This window comes from Arvicola amphibius, chromosome 3 (assembly GCF_903992535.2).
Source record: "Arvicola amphibius chromosome 3, mArvAmp1.2, whole genome shotgun sequence".
NCBI lineage: Eukaryota > Metazoa > Chordata > Mammalia > Rodentia > Cricetidae > Arvicola > Arvicola amphibius.
Window position 1 is genome coordinate 62,490,629 of NC_052049.1, and position 15,231 is coordinate 62,505,859.

Sequence of the window (15,231 nt, forward strand, 5' to 3'; positions counted from 1 at the left end):
AGCAATTCCAGACTTTTTGATAAAGATGCTAATAAAGACATATATAAGAATTGACTAAATTAAGAAATAACGGAAGACATTTGTTCAATATAACTGATAAAAAACAGAGTAAGAAGGACAGCAAAGTTAAAGATACTGTTTTACAAGAATAGATGGCAAGCTAAGTAAATACAATTTACAAACTATTCTGGCATATTTATTTTGAAGGATATTTGTTCAGTTACAGTGGTTGAATAAATTATGCAATACCTCATAGAAAGCAATACTTACTACTGCCCTGGTTAATGTTTCTATTGCTTTAACAAAACACCATGGTCAAAAGCAAGCTGGGGAGGAAAGGACGTACACTTCATCACTGCTGCTCATCACTGAAGGAAGTCAGGGCAGAAACAGCAGGATCTGAGGCCACGGAAGGGAGATGCTTACTGGCTTGCTTCCCATGGCCTGCTTACTCAACCCACCCCACCTTCTAATAGAACCCAGGACCACCAGCCCACTGATCACTAAATAAGAAAATACCTTACAACTGGGTCTCAAGGAGGCATTTCCTCAGCTGAGGCTCCTTCCTCTGATGACTCTAGCCTGTGTCAAGTTGATACCCAAACCCACCCAGTACATTAAAACAGTGATAAAGAACCAAGTATCTCAGAAGATGCCACTTAAGACACTTCATCTCTAGCCAAGACATGAATAAATGTCCCATCATCGTACTTAAAAGTAACAACAAAAGGCCCAGTGGAAAAAGACATCCTAAGTCCTCCCACTTCCCTTAACTGGGAGAATATTTTCTGACATGGCAGAGAATAAGTCTCTGTGTCTAAACTTAATGAAGCTATTCGCAAAAACAAAAGATATTTGATTTTTAGAAACCATCTTGTTCTAAACAATTCCAACTCAGTCTTTAACATTCAGATCCTCTGAAACCTTCTATAATTTTCCCTTTTCTACCTTAAACTAGTAAGTATATCTCCAAACTGCCACCTGGCATGCTTAGCTGTGTCTGCTGACCACTGATGGAAAGAGCTTCCCAACTAAAACTGTACTACCCTCATCTCTTTCACCCCACTGCAACCTCGGGAGGTTATCCTTGTAGTTTTCATACCACAAAATAAAGACAAGGTGTGTGATGATCACCTCAATATAGCGTAATGGTTATTTCATTTACACACCATGTATATCACAACTATGTTAAGTGCACTTATAGTTTCTAAAACAAACTTAAATTAAGAAATTCAGTTGATAAATAGAAAAGCCAAGAAAATTTAAACATATATCCCAAAATTAACTATTGTGAATATTTTAACAAATTAAGTAAAACACACTGTACAAGTAGTTCTGTCACTAGCTACACAACAATTAGAAATGTTTTCTCTCCCAGACTTATTTCTTATCTCTAAAATAAGAGGCAAATGATCTCTCAGATCCCAAGCAATTCTTACTGTTTATGACTGTAGCAATTTTAACTTAATACACATCTAGCACTTAGAAGTATTAAACGTTAGATTTTCAGCTAGTGGTAATACATAATTATCTTTTCCTTAGAAGGACTGAATAAGCTACAATTTATAAGAAGCTTAAAAGGAAACCAAGAGTTGAGCTACAGAGACTTATGACTTATGAAAGCCTAAAGTTTTATTTTATTTTTGAAATCCATTGCAGAAACTTAGTCAATTCTCTCTTTAAATGACTTGGGTTTTTTTGTTTATTTGTTTTAATGGTACAAGATTTTCTCTAATCAGTGGGTATGAAGAGAAAATAGTTGGCAATATCACATAGCACTGGGAAAAAATGAAATAAAATTTCATATTTGAGGGTACGCTGCACATATTTGTAATCTCAGCACTTGGGAGATGTTAATCAGGACAGTGTGTTCAAGGCCATCTTGGTCTACAGAGTTAAGTTCCAGGACAGCCTGAAGTCCACATTGGAGAGAGAGGCATAGAGAACATAAGAACTAAGAAGATCACAAACACTTCTAGAAAAATGATTAATGGATAAATTATAAAAATAAAATGCAAGCACCCAATAAAATTAGCTGAAATTATACTAGAAAATAGTTTCAATCCTAAAAAAATAAATGTCTTAAAATTAAGGTCATAATCTACAGTATAGTGAAATGTTTCAGGTTTTTTTTCTGTGTTTTTAATGATCAGAAAAACATGCTGACAATTACTTCCAAAATTTAGTTCCCAAGTCTTCTACATTTTTTGTCTTAAAAAATATGATATAAATTTTAACCACAATAAATTAAAAACTTAGATGGACATGGTAGCATACACCTGTAATCCCAGCTCCTGGAGGGCTGTGGTAGAGCGATCAAGAGCTCGAGGCAGCAGGAAGGACAGAGTAAGTCCCATACTAGTCTAGTCATTAGCAAGAAACGGTGGCAAAAACCATAAAGCAATTCCTTTAAGATAAGAAATTCGTTTTCTTTTTGAACAAGGCTAAACAGAAATGAATAGTTCTAGTGACAGAACACTTACACAGACATTCCCACAAGATTGAAGAATATGAACCATTTGTAATTAATTACTTATCATCATAAATATGGTTCAAGTCTTTGTATTGATAAAAATATTTAAATATGACAAGCTAATGGAGTTTTGGCTTCGGTGGAAAAAAAAAATCTCCCAGTGTGACTTTCCTTCAAAAAAAAAAAAAAGAAAGCAGAAAACAGAAGGTGACCTTGCTTTTCAAAAGTAGATCGTGGCATTAGAGCCAGCAATCAAATAAAGATTACAAACACCAGTTGAGCACGGCACAGTGTGGAGGACAAGCAGATAATTCAGATAACTGGGATTATTAAAGAGATAAAAATGTGAAGTTTGCTTTAAAAGGTAAACACAGGGTTGTATCTTAGTAGTCAAACCCTTCCCTTAGCATTTCAAACATAGTAAAACTAAAACCTTACAGTGCTAAGTATTCACGGCAGGCGTCAACTGTTGGCAACCTACAATGAAATATACCTAAAACAGAATCTGCTAAAGGTTCCTCGTGACATGTTTGGTGTCTGCACTGGTAAGGGTTTCCAAATTCTTTCCCAGTGCCCATCCACATTAACCACCTCTTCACCATCCAAGCCTCTGCAGCCAAGAACTTGCTGCAAAGATACTATCACTGCCATTCAGCAGGCGTTTGATCCTGTGACATGTACGGCAGAGTAACTATAAATATAAACCAACAGTTGTAAATTTATATAAAATATGACAGATTTTTAAAATGTGATTTCTCTTGTAACTCAAATACAAAGTTGAGCATAAACGAAAAGACAGTATCTCATCAAAAGTCCCATTTTTCCTCTGAAGAAAGATCTCTGTGCTGATTACTGATTAGCATTAGTGGTGGTGAGAAGTAACATGGAGAGATGGTCTTTGTGTCAGCTGACCATATAGAAGGGAAGATTAGAGATTTCACAGCTGTTTCAGTCCTTACAAGTGCATGGGAGGGGAGGGAGACAACTGCTGGAGACAAGGGGAAAAAGCAGGATGCCACAGGCTTGGGACGAGTGTGATAAAGCAAGCCTACAGTAATGAAGGAATTCCAGTTCAGGGCTTCACATCTCCATCTCTTCACTCACCACCCTTACTTCACGCCATGCCCAGACTTAAATGAAATTCTCTGGTATAAAGGAATCTCTTCCCTGGATACATTTAAGGCAAGGAGGCACTAAGGAATCTACACTGTGACTCACTGTAGCAGTGAAAGAAGTTGAGCACTTGCCTTAGAAATGGCATACTATGCCAAACAGTAATGACTAATTCCTGTAATACTATTTGTTTTATTAGGTATCAACTAGACTTGGGAAGATTTTCCAAAGTAAGTATATAACAGCTATAAAAATTACTACTTTGTTTTTCTTTCTTTTTCTTTTTTCTTTCTTTTTTGTGGTTATAGAAGTTATAAAAGTAAATCTGCTGGCCTGGCCTGTCACCTGGGTACCTTGTCCCTTTAAGAGACAAGCTCCGTCCACTCCCAATCTCCCCGCTCCAGCCAGGCAAGTGGATCTCCCACCATTCTGTCCTTCTTCTAGAGAGGCAGCTTCTGCCTCGCTCTCTTCTCCCCTATCCCCTTCTTTCTTCTCTTTCTCCCTCTCTCTTCTTCTTCCCCCCTCCCCGCCACTCAAATAAACTTTATACCCAAGTTCTCTCTGCATGGCCCATCTATCTGTATCCCATCCACCCAGGGACCAGCCCACTGCCACCCCTTGTGGGACCAGCCTGGGGTCATGTGCATCATGAATGATAACAATAGGGCCTGAATTTAGGGTCTTACACATTCTGCGCTAGGCAAGTACTCTACCACTGAGTTATCTATGTCCAGCCTACTTGGAAACTGAGTAGAGTACATTGTCCAGGCTGGCCTCACACTCTATAGTCCAGGCTAGCTTGAATCTGTGAGCCTCTTGCCTCAGTCTCTAGAGCAGCTAGGACTTTAAGTTTGAACCAACAGGACTAACAAAAATAATCTGATTATTTCATATTATAATATTATTTCTATAAGAAAATGGTTTTTAATCTTTAACATTGGATTAAACGTTTGAAATCTAGTTCTTTTATAAGCTAAAAGTTATCAAATTAAACAATAACCAGCCTGGCTAAGTAGCACAGTGCAACAGGAAAGCAGGCGTATAAGTCAAATTCTGTCACTGCTATCTATTTCTTTGGACAAGTTCTTCTAATTTTGTTGTGCCCTAGTCTATAAAATGGAATTTAAAAGAACATAAAATCCCAGAACTTACATACTTCATAGGGATTTCAGTGAAGTTCACTTTTAGAATACCTGATAAATTCCAACTGCTAAATACACTTAGCTATTACAGTTACTGATGAAAAGTAAAACTCAATTTTGATCACCTGTAGTGCTTTGAAAGTCTTTGACTTTATGGACTCTTAGTTTTCTTCCCGCTGCTGTGATAGCCTGACAAAGGTAACTGGGGAAGCCAGGGCTTGACTTGCGGTTCTAGCTGCAGTCTAGCTGTGCAGAGAAGGAAGGGGCAGGAAGTGAAGTCAAGATCACCCAGCAGGGAACCAGCACACTCAGGCTAGTGATCACCTTGTTTTCTCCTTCCTGTGGAACACTTCACCTACAGAGAGGGGGCCTTCCTACCACAATTAAGGTTAATTTTTTTAGTAAAAACTGAAATTGCTCTCCCTTTTCCCCAAACCTTACACTTTATGCCAGATGATATCCCATCTACTTTAAATTACTCTTTCAGTTTAAGTGTTGTGAAGGTACAACTGAGATTACTGGCGTCTGAGGTATATTTTTCTCAGAACTTGAATGAAGCAGAGTACTTCGTGGCACACTGTGGACCCAACAATAATAGCAAGGTTTCAGAATACAATCTAACATACAAAAATCAGGACATCACACCAGCATAGACCAAGACCTTGCCTTTAAAACTATCTGTTTGGCTGAAGATACATCACAGTGGTAGAGCACCTGCATACTATTAAAGTCTTAGGCTTATTCTTCAGCATCGAACAAAACAACAACAGCATTTTATATCAGTATTCCATACAAAGTAGATTTATGTGTCTAAGAAGATAAGCCAGACACACACCAATCCCAATTTGAGAGAAATTGGAAAGGAATCACCACAAACTGGACATTAATCTGGTCTCCATTAAGAAGCATCAAGCCAGCAAGGACTATGGTATGAGACCCTCCCTGCCCTAAAAACAGAAAGATAAAAAATGAGCAAGATCTGATAAGGAAAACTAAAAGATAGATGACCAAAGCAGAGAGCAAAATAAATGGCCAGGTAAGACTAAACATTGTCATGACATGAATCCTCTTCAGCATGATCCACACCAACTTATGACCAAGCAAAGTCATGGGAAAAAGGGCTGGAGAGATGGCTCTGTAGCTAAGAATATGCACCGCTCTTGCAGAGAACCACAGTGTGGTTTCTAGTATTCACTGCAGACAGACCACAGGCCTGTAACTTTCTACGAAGGGATCTAAAGCGTCCAGTCTCCTTGGGCACCTGCGCTCGAGCACACATATCCAGACAAAAATAATTAAAAATAATAAATCTCCAAAATTATGGAAAATTATTCAATAAACTAAAAAACTAATTCCAAAATTTATAAAGACAGGCAAAAGAGCTAGGACAGAAAAGAAAATACTGAAGAAAAAAGAAGTTGGAAGAATGACATTAATAGATTTCAAGTCTTATTATAATGCTGTAGTACTCAAAAAAAAGTGCAGTGCTGACAAAAAGACAAATTAACACAATAGGATATGAAGACCAGATATAGGCCTACAAAAATTTACTTGACTGAACTTTTATAGTGAAGAGTATCAGAAAAACAAAAAAGAAAAGTCAGTCTTTTAAAAAAAAATGATGTTAGAACAACTATTCACATTAGAAAATGAAACTAGACATACGCTTACTCTCTTAGAAAAATTTATTTGAAACATCATAGGTGTAAAACACAAAACTTAGGAGTCCCTATTAGGACAACAGAGAAGACAACTTGTTGACCTTGGGTATGGCACAGATTCTCTAGACCTAACAATAAGGCCAAGTCCATTCATTAGAGAAAAAATTAGTTGAGGAGGGGACTGGAGACATGGATCAGTGGTGGAGAGCAAGAACTGCGCCCCAGAGGACCATGGTTTGATTCCCAGCACCCATAGCGCAGACCCAGCTGTCTGTGACCCTAGTCTGGGGAATCTTAGGCCCTCTTCCAACCTTCACAGTCATCAGGCATGCATGAGGTACACATGTATGCATGCAGGCAAACCACCCAGAAACATAAATTTCAAAACCAAAACAACAAAAGTATTTAAAAATAATTTAGTCAATCTGAGCACAGTAGTCTACCCTGTTGGGTAAAAGTTTCCTCAGATACTGAAACATTACATTCTTTAGGGAAGAAGCTTTCAAACACAAAGGGGAACAACTCAAAATAGCTTTAGAAAGCCCTGGAACTGACCAGATTCACCAGGCCTCCCCAGGGCAGAGTAGGCAATAAAGCTGAAGTGTCCCCCTCACACAGAAGGAAGCCAGGCTTCAAAGAAGACTCAGACTAGCCAAGCTGCAAAGACTTGAGCCCACAACAGCTGCCTGAAGAAACAGACGCCTGCCACACTGCCTCGAAGAGGTTTAGACCAACTGAGGCACCTGGAACAGACACTCTCCAACCTGCTGAGCTGTCTGCAAGTTGTGAAGAGTGCTCCAAATTCCCAACTTTGTGGACTGCCATCTATGCTGGGGGAGGGACCTGGTGAGACAACTGTCTTAAGAGTCATTTCTGCTCCCGTGAGCAAGCCCACACCCATATTCCATAAGTAACCCCAAGAGAACTCACGAAGTTGGACTTTGGTAATATCTTTACTTAGGTCTGTCATCGGCTCCCTATCTGGGATGAGTAGACTTGTGTTTCCCCAGGAAAAGTTTTTGACACATAACACACTCCTGAAATTCACGTACCATGATGGCAGAGTGCTTGACTGGCAAGTACAAGCCCTGGGTCTGTCTTAGAATAAAGAAAAGAGAGGGATAGAAGAAACAGTAGGAAAAGAAAAAGAAAACTATCAAGACACAAAGACATGGGGAAACCTTAAACAGTTATTACAGAGCAGAAGCAAGGGTTATTTATGGGAACCAATTATACAACGTTCTGGAAAGTCTTGATTACAGATCAGGGGTTGCCAGAGAAAGGGAAAGAAGAAGTATAAATTAGTAAAGCATAGAGACTTCCAGGGGAGTTAAAATAATCTTACATAATAGTAATAGAGACAGAGAATGATCAATTCATCCAAACCCACAAAAAGTATATTAAAAATGAGTCCTGGCCTGGTGACATGGCTCAGTAGACAAAGGTGCTTGTCACTGCAATCAAACCTGATAAACTGAGTTCTATCCCCTGAATCCATGTGGTGGAAGAAGAAAATCAGCTCCCACTAGCTGCCCTTTGACCGCCATATGCACGCTATGGTGGAAGTGCACATAAGCAAACATGTTTTTTAAAAAAGGATTCCTAATACAGAAATAGACTTGGGGTGATAATAACATATCAATTGTACGAAATATACCATTCTGAGATGGGCACAATGATACATGCCTACAATCAAAGCACAGTGGAAACTGAGACAGGAGGATAACAAGTTCAAAACCAGTGTAGGCTATACAGCCAGAACCTATCTCCAAAAGTACTTTTTTTTTTTTTTTTTTTGGTTTTTTGAGACATGGTTTCTCTGTAGCTTTGGAGCCTACCCTGAAACTCACTCTGTAGACCGGGCTGGTTGTGAACTCACAGAAATCCACCTGCCTCTGGCTCCCAAGTGCTAGCTAATATAAAAGGCGTGGGCTACCACCACCGGACAAGAATTTTATTTTTTAAAAAAGGATGGGTCAGTTACACCCCATGGCAGCACCCACACCTGAAAGCAGCTGGACAGCAAAAATAAGACTCTACTTGTGGGTTTAAAAAAGAGAGAAAAACATGGAATTAGCAAATAGGGAGGTGGAGGTCAATCTGAACAAGAGCTAGGGAGCTAGGGAGAAGGGGTAAATATGATCAAATCTGTTGTATGAAATTAATGAGTAAAAATATACTATTTTTAAGACAATGAGGAGATATACCACAATGTTGAAAGCTATAGATAATGGGAAGGACATGTAAAACAACAGAAACTTAGGCACACTAAGCTAATCTGAAGCTCCTCTTTTAAAAATACCTTTCAGGGCCAGAGAGGTGGCTTAGTTGTTAAGGACAGTGCTATTTTTCCAGGGGACCCTCATTCAATTCCCAGAAGCTGTGACTACTAACAACCACTTGTAACTCCAGTTCCAGGGAATCTGACCTTCTCCTACGGCCTCTGCAGGCACTGCATACACATACATGGAGGAAGAACACTAACATAAATAAAAAATAATCAGTTAATTAAAAATTAATTGGGTTAAAAAACAAAAGCTTCAAGGGGCTGGAGATGGCTCAGAAGTTAAGAGCACTTTGTTGCTCTTGCAGAGGATGGACATTGGTTCAGAACACTCACATATGGATTCAGAGTCACTTCACAAGGACTTGAAAACTGTTGTTTTACTTTAAATCCAGAGCAGATGGTAAAGAATGGTTTGTCCTCTCTAAAATTCACGCTAGAGTTTAGCTTCCATTGTATTAAGAGGGTAGAAGCTTAACAGAACTCATGTTTCAGAGTATTGTCATTGAGATGTGATTACAAATAGTTAAGGTCATCCCAATAGAGTCCCTATATTAAATCAAGAAAAGAAGGAAAGGAGAGGATGCATGCGTTCACAAACACACACCCCTCTCGCCCATCTCTTGCCACATGGTTACCTGACACACCCCACTACTGCCAGCAAAGTCATCACTAGATGAGGTCCATCAACCTTGGCCCAAGACTGTGAACCACAAAACCCATTTCTCAAGAATTTACACAATCTGTGATGCCATATTATTAGCGATGGAGAAGAGAATAAAACAAGTGGTATATAAAGAGAGAAAAGTAGTTTAGGTTTTAGGGTTATTTCTACAAAGGTGCTCATGGAAAAAGCTGAATTAACCAAATTCTAACCGGGGAAATAACAAGTCTCAATACAAGCATCCACTAGGCCTCTTGAAGGACAAAAAGAGCAAGGAAGAATCTCAGGCACACTGTCTCAGTGGGTGCACCAACCCCTCCCGGTCCTGACTTCCTTGCTCATCTTCTCCCTCCTCCTTCTGCTCTTCAACTGGACCTTGGGAGCGCAGTCCTTGCTCCGATGTGGGTCTCTGTCTCTATCTCCATTCATCGCCGAATGAAGAGTCTATGGTGATATTCGAGATGATCATCAGTGTGATTGTGGGGCAAGGCCAGTTCAGGCACCCTCTCCTCTGCTGCCCAAGGACCTAGCTGGGGACATCCCGTGAACACCTGGGATCCCCTCTGAAATGGCTCCCTTAATATAGATATCTTCTTTCCTGCTCCTATATCCGCCCTTCTTCCATCTCCACCTTCCCACTCCCCCAAGCTCTCTTGTCTTTCCTTTCTCCTCTCTCTCTCTCTCTCTCTCTCTCTCTCTCTCTCTCCCCTTCCCTCATTCCCACCCCAACCTCTAGCCCCACCCCCATGCTCCCAACTTTTGCCTGGCAATCTTGTCTGCTTCCAATTTCCAGGAGGATCTATACATGTTTTTCTTTGGGTTCACCTTGTTATTTGGCTTCTCTAGGCTTGCAAACTATAGGCTTAATGTCCTTTGTTTATGGCTAGAGTCCATTAATGAGTGAGTACATACCATATTCATCTTTTTGGGTCTGGGTTATCTCACTCAGGATAGTGTTTTCTATTTCCATCCATTTGCATGCAAAATTCAAGATGTCATTATTTTTTTTACTACTGAGTAGTACTCTAATGTGTATATATCCCACACTTTCTTTATCCATTCTTCCATTGAGACAGTGTGCCTGTTCTAATGGGAGCTCACCAAATCCAGCTGGACCAGGACTAAATGAGCATGCGATCAAACCAGACTCTCTGAATGTGGCTGAAAATGGGGGCTGACTGAGAAGCCATTGATAAGGCACTGGGACTTGTTTCTACTGCATGTTCTGGCTTTTTGGGACCCTAGTCTATTTGGATGCAAAGCTTCCTAGGCCTAGATGTAGGGGAGGAGGGACTTGGACTTCCCACAGGGCAGGATTCCCTGTCCTCTCTTAAGGAGGGAGGGAAAGGGAGGAGGAGGAGTGGGGGAGCAGGAGGGGAATGGGAGGAGGGGAGGAAGTGTAAATTTTTGAATGGAAAAAAAAATAAGAATCTCAGTAAAAGGGAGTCAGAAAACTTCTGAAGAAACTTAAATCTCTGGCACTGCATGTTTAATGCTAAAACATCCTTAGAATCTGTCTTTCAAATTGCATGTCTGATTTTCATTCAAAGGCATAAGAACTTCTAATGAATACATCCCATTTTCCACTATGTATGGCTTGAAGACTCCTTGTTTAAGACTTAATTACAGAATTTATTAGAAATAAAATTCTGAGTTGGGAGTGATAGCTCATACAATAAGCCCAGCACTTGGGATAGTAGGGTATTGAAGGTCAGCCTGAGCTATTGAGTAAGAACATGTTTCAAAGAACAAACAAGCAAGCAGACTCTGAAATTTCACTACTCTGAAATTTCACTATATATGTGGTCCAAATATACATTTTTACTAAGAATCATTGGTTTGGGTTTTTTTTGTTGTTGTTGTTGTTATTTGTTTGTTTTGAGGTTGAATCTTACCACATAGACCTGCGTAGCATGGAATTCACTGTATACTAGGCTGGCCACCAACTCACAGGTGCCAAACTGGGATTAAAGGGATGCACCACCATGCCCAGACATTCTTAAGTAAAAGTATCCTAACACTTTCGAGTTTCATTAGAAGCCACCTATTCTATGACTCCCCCCATTTAGACTCAATTCATTGATCTGTGCTGTATGTATTTCTCTCCTAACGTGTAGCACAGCACATTATCTCTGTCCACCAATAGGTCCTCACCAACTGACTATAGCAAAGCTTTCCATCTCCATAGCTAGCTAACAGCAGCTAATAACTATACAGTGCTACATGGACTAAACAAGCCAGGGAACATGCACAATTCAACATGCTAGCTCTACTTTACTGTTCTCTCAGAAATCAGCATGAATACAATTTCTATCATGACAGAGAGTATAAAAGAATTAGTATACCTTTAATAAATTTTCTATAGACTATTTTCACAAACTGAAAGCCAAATATAAGGACAAAGGTTTTAAGACCACCCACATCATATATAAAAATATTTTTTTAAAGAAAAGAGAATGAAGCCGGGCGGCGGTGGCGCACGCCTTTAATCCCAGCACTCGGGAGGCAGAGGCAGGCGGATCTCTGTGAGTTCGAGACCAGCCTGGTCTACAAGAGCTAGTTCCAGGACAGGCTCCAAAGCCACAGAGAAACCCTGTCTCGAAAAACCAAAAAAAAAAAAAAAAAAAAAAAAAAAAAAAAAAATAAGGTTTAAAAAAAAAAACAAGGAAAACAAATCTTAATCAGAAATATCTATATATTATGAAACAAAGTACTAAATCTTTGAATGTAAAAATCAGATGACTCAAAGACTAATCTATTCCTTTTTTCAAGAATCTAGAACTTATTCTTTTTTAAAAATTATTTTTAAGTATTTTACTTGTATTTTATATACCTTGACGTTTTGCTTGCATGTATGTCTGTGTGAGGGTGTTAGATCCTCTGAAACAGAAATTACAGTTGTGAGCTGCCATGTGGGTGCTAGGAATTGTACCCAGGTCCTCTGGAAGGGCTGCCAGTGCTCTTAACCACTGAGCCATCTCTCCAGTCCCAGGAATCTAGAACTTATTACAGAGCCGAGGAATCTTACCAAAATCACATAATTAATGGGAAGACTCTGGGTCTTCAGAGTTCATGGAAGGTGCTCCCTGTATGGTTAGCAATTTAAAAGAAACTGCTAATTCAATTAAGCTACATCCTTAATTCAGTCCATCCTCACTAAATTCAATTCTCAGGATTCCAAGCATTGACTATAATTATATACACAAACATAATCAATTCTATAGCTGTGAACAACTTCAGTCAAACAACTCAAAAACAAGGTCAATGTCACAATGAAGACATTTAACTACCCAGCCTGACATTGTGAAAATCACCGTGAGATTAGCTGGAAATATACCTACTTCTTTGGAGATGGCAGAGTAGTTTTACAGATCTCAGAATGCAGGGAACACATTCTGATCCAACTTCTCTGTGACTAGAACGTACTGAAAATCTTATTGATATTGCCTAGATTAATAAGTCAAAAACTCACTTTACATTTAAGAAACTGAGACCCAGTTCATTAGACATCACCTCAAGTATATCACTGCCTGTTTGTAGACTCTGCATTCTTCCTTCTGAAAAATTTGAAGTGGTGTGAAGTTTGGCTAGATTTTGATTCCTTCCAGTTCTAATGGTCCCTCTCTAATTTCACTATGCCAAATGAAAACAGAACTCTCTTAAGGAATTTAAGTCATAATATGCAGAGGTACAAAACATTTTTTTAAAAAAAATCTAAAAGAAATGTAAGTCAACTGGTAGAGTGCAACAGGAACCAGATGAGATTTTATTCTCAAGAAAGTTTGAAAGTCCTTCTAAAATCATCACACACAACAGCTAAAACTGGCAATATTTGACTCTGAAAAACAGACATGGCCAAACTGGGAGTGGTGGCACTTGCCTTTGATCCCAACACTCAGGAAGTAGTGGCAGAGATATCTCTGAATTAGAGGACAGTCTGTTGGACATAGAAGGTGACATGGCCAAATGAAGCAAGAATCAAACATGGAAGTGTCTGCGGATGAGGGTTTGAAATCTTTCATGTCAGTTGTCTGTTCAACTTTCCTAGAACCCTGTGATCTTGGAAACATCGAGTCTGCTTTTAAAATCCTCTTATGTTCCAGAATATAGTTTACTGCGATCACGTTCCCTACACAACCACTTGCCCTCTTCCCATTTTCCTAGAAAGCAAAACCCAGGCCTGTCAAAATTCCATTGTTCATTTCATAAGTTAACTTCCGAACTGTGTTATCAGTCAACACCCACTGCTTCTTAACTAAAGTTGATGAAAATTTCCTTTCTAGGTCCCTAAACTTTATCCTGCTTTCAGCCTAAAATAGCTCAGGAACTCTCAGGATGGCTGACCTCACAGTAAAACACCCTCTGCTTACTGCCCACCATACTCCTTTCCACCTTATCTTCCCACACCAGGCTCTCTACGAAATCCTTTTCACCTAACCTTTAAGACACTTGCAAATATTATGGCTGGAGCTATTCTTTCTGCTGCAATTGCTCTTTTCTCAAAACAATACCTTTACAAATTTTCCTTCCGTTAATCTGTTGATACTCAACTTGGATATGTTCTTTTTAGAAATGACATTATTTCCAGTTCTGAAATAGTAGAGTTTTAAGAAAAGCCAATTTTATCTTACGTGCCTAGCGTTGCTTGTCTCCAAGAAAGATACAGTCAGTGTTCAAAAGGTACTTCTATATTCTTAAAATCTTGGCCACAAGCCCGCAGCGGGAAAGGTGATAAAGGTGACAGGGACAGGTGAGGAGCTGAGCAAGGTCATCTGGGGGCCACCTGGTGCCACAGGCCACGAGCGATGCGGGCTACCTAGACAGGGCACTCCGACAGACCCGCCCCTCCCGCGACCCTACAGGTCCCCGCCGTGGCCGCGCGCACTCCGGGCAGGTGGGGGTCCCGCCGTTCACCCCAACGCTCCCGCAGGTTCAATTCAGCGCAGCGGCATCAACCGGCTCTTTCACGGACTGACCTCCCCGCCCTTTCCTCCCGACGGCCGTCACTCTGGTCCTCACAGGAGGACTCACCATAACTCCGGGATAGGTCGTGAGACCGACACTCGAGAGCGGCCCGCAGCGTCCTGAATCTCCCCGTCCAGGGTCTGCCGAACGGATCTCTCCAAACCGCGAGGGAAAAGGTCTTCCGGCTCTGCCGGAAGTCCTGCCCGCGCGGGACAGGAAGTTCCTCCCTCTCCTGACCGCCAGCGACCCCACGCCACGCAGAGAGGAGGCGACGCCAGGCGTCCTCTAAAGCGACTTCCGCAGGGGCCGGGCTGGGGCGGGGGGGGGCGGGGCTGACCTTGAGAGCGCGGGGGCGCAGGCGCCCAGGTAGGTGGGCGGGTTCCTAGGTGGGCTGGGTGCTCTCCCCCGAACCCGGGATCCCGCTGGGTGGGAGCAAACCTCGCACCTTCTCGGCTGGGTGAGGATAAAGCGTGACCCACGGCTGTGTTCGTTCCTAGGTAGCTCAGAAATCGTCCAGCTCAGCCAGCGTCCTTTCTGTCTTTCGGTTTTTCTTACGCGGTACCTTGGAGTCTTGGATAAAAAGCCACGTCCTCCCAACTTCTCATAGGGCAATGGAATTTGACCTTTATAAGTTCTTTGCTCTCCACAGGGGCCAACTGAAGCCAGTGGATATCTACCAAGAGCAGAACCAAGAAGAAAGTTCAATGTGGACACGTCCTACCTACTTAATTCCAATATGAACAGGAAAGACATTATAACACGGAAAAGAGTGAAATTATCATACATACATGGGGGGGGGGGGTGACACAAAACAATATGTACTAGCGAACTCTGTATTTATAGTGATGAGAATTAACCTTGGAGGCAAGTTTGAAATAACTACACAGAGCATCTTTGATTCAGAAATTTATCCGACAGTTTGAGAAGCC

General features: G+C 40.8%; 1 protein-coding gene across 1 annotated transcript in view; it reads right to left on the reverse strand.

Moving 5' to 3' along the window:
• The window catches only part of Tmem161b (transmembrane protein 161B), an 82,013-nt gene extending 67,523 nt beyond the window's left edge, over positions 1 to 14,490 (reverse strand). Inside the window, exon 1 of the mRNA XM_038322352.1 lies at positions 14,369 to 14,490. Within this exon, the coding sequence (XP_038178280.1) occupies positions 14,369 to 14,371 (3 nt within the window). The 5' untranslated portion in view covers positions 14,372 to 14,490. The remainder of the gene's footprint in view (positions 1 to 14,368) is intronic.
• Positions 14,491 to 15,231: the final 741 nt, after the last annotated feature.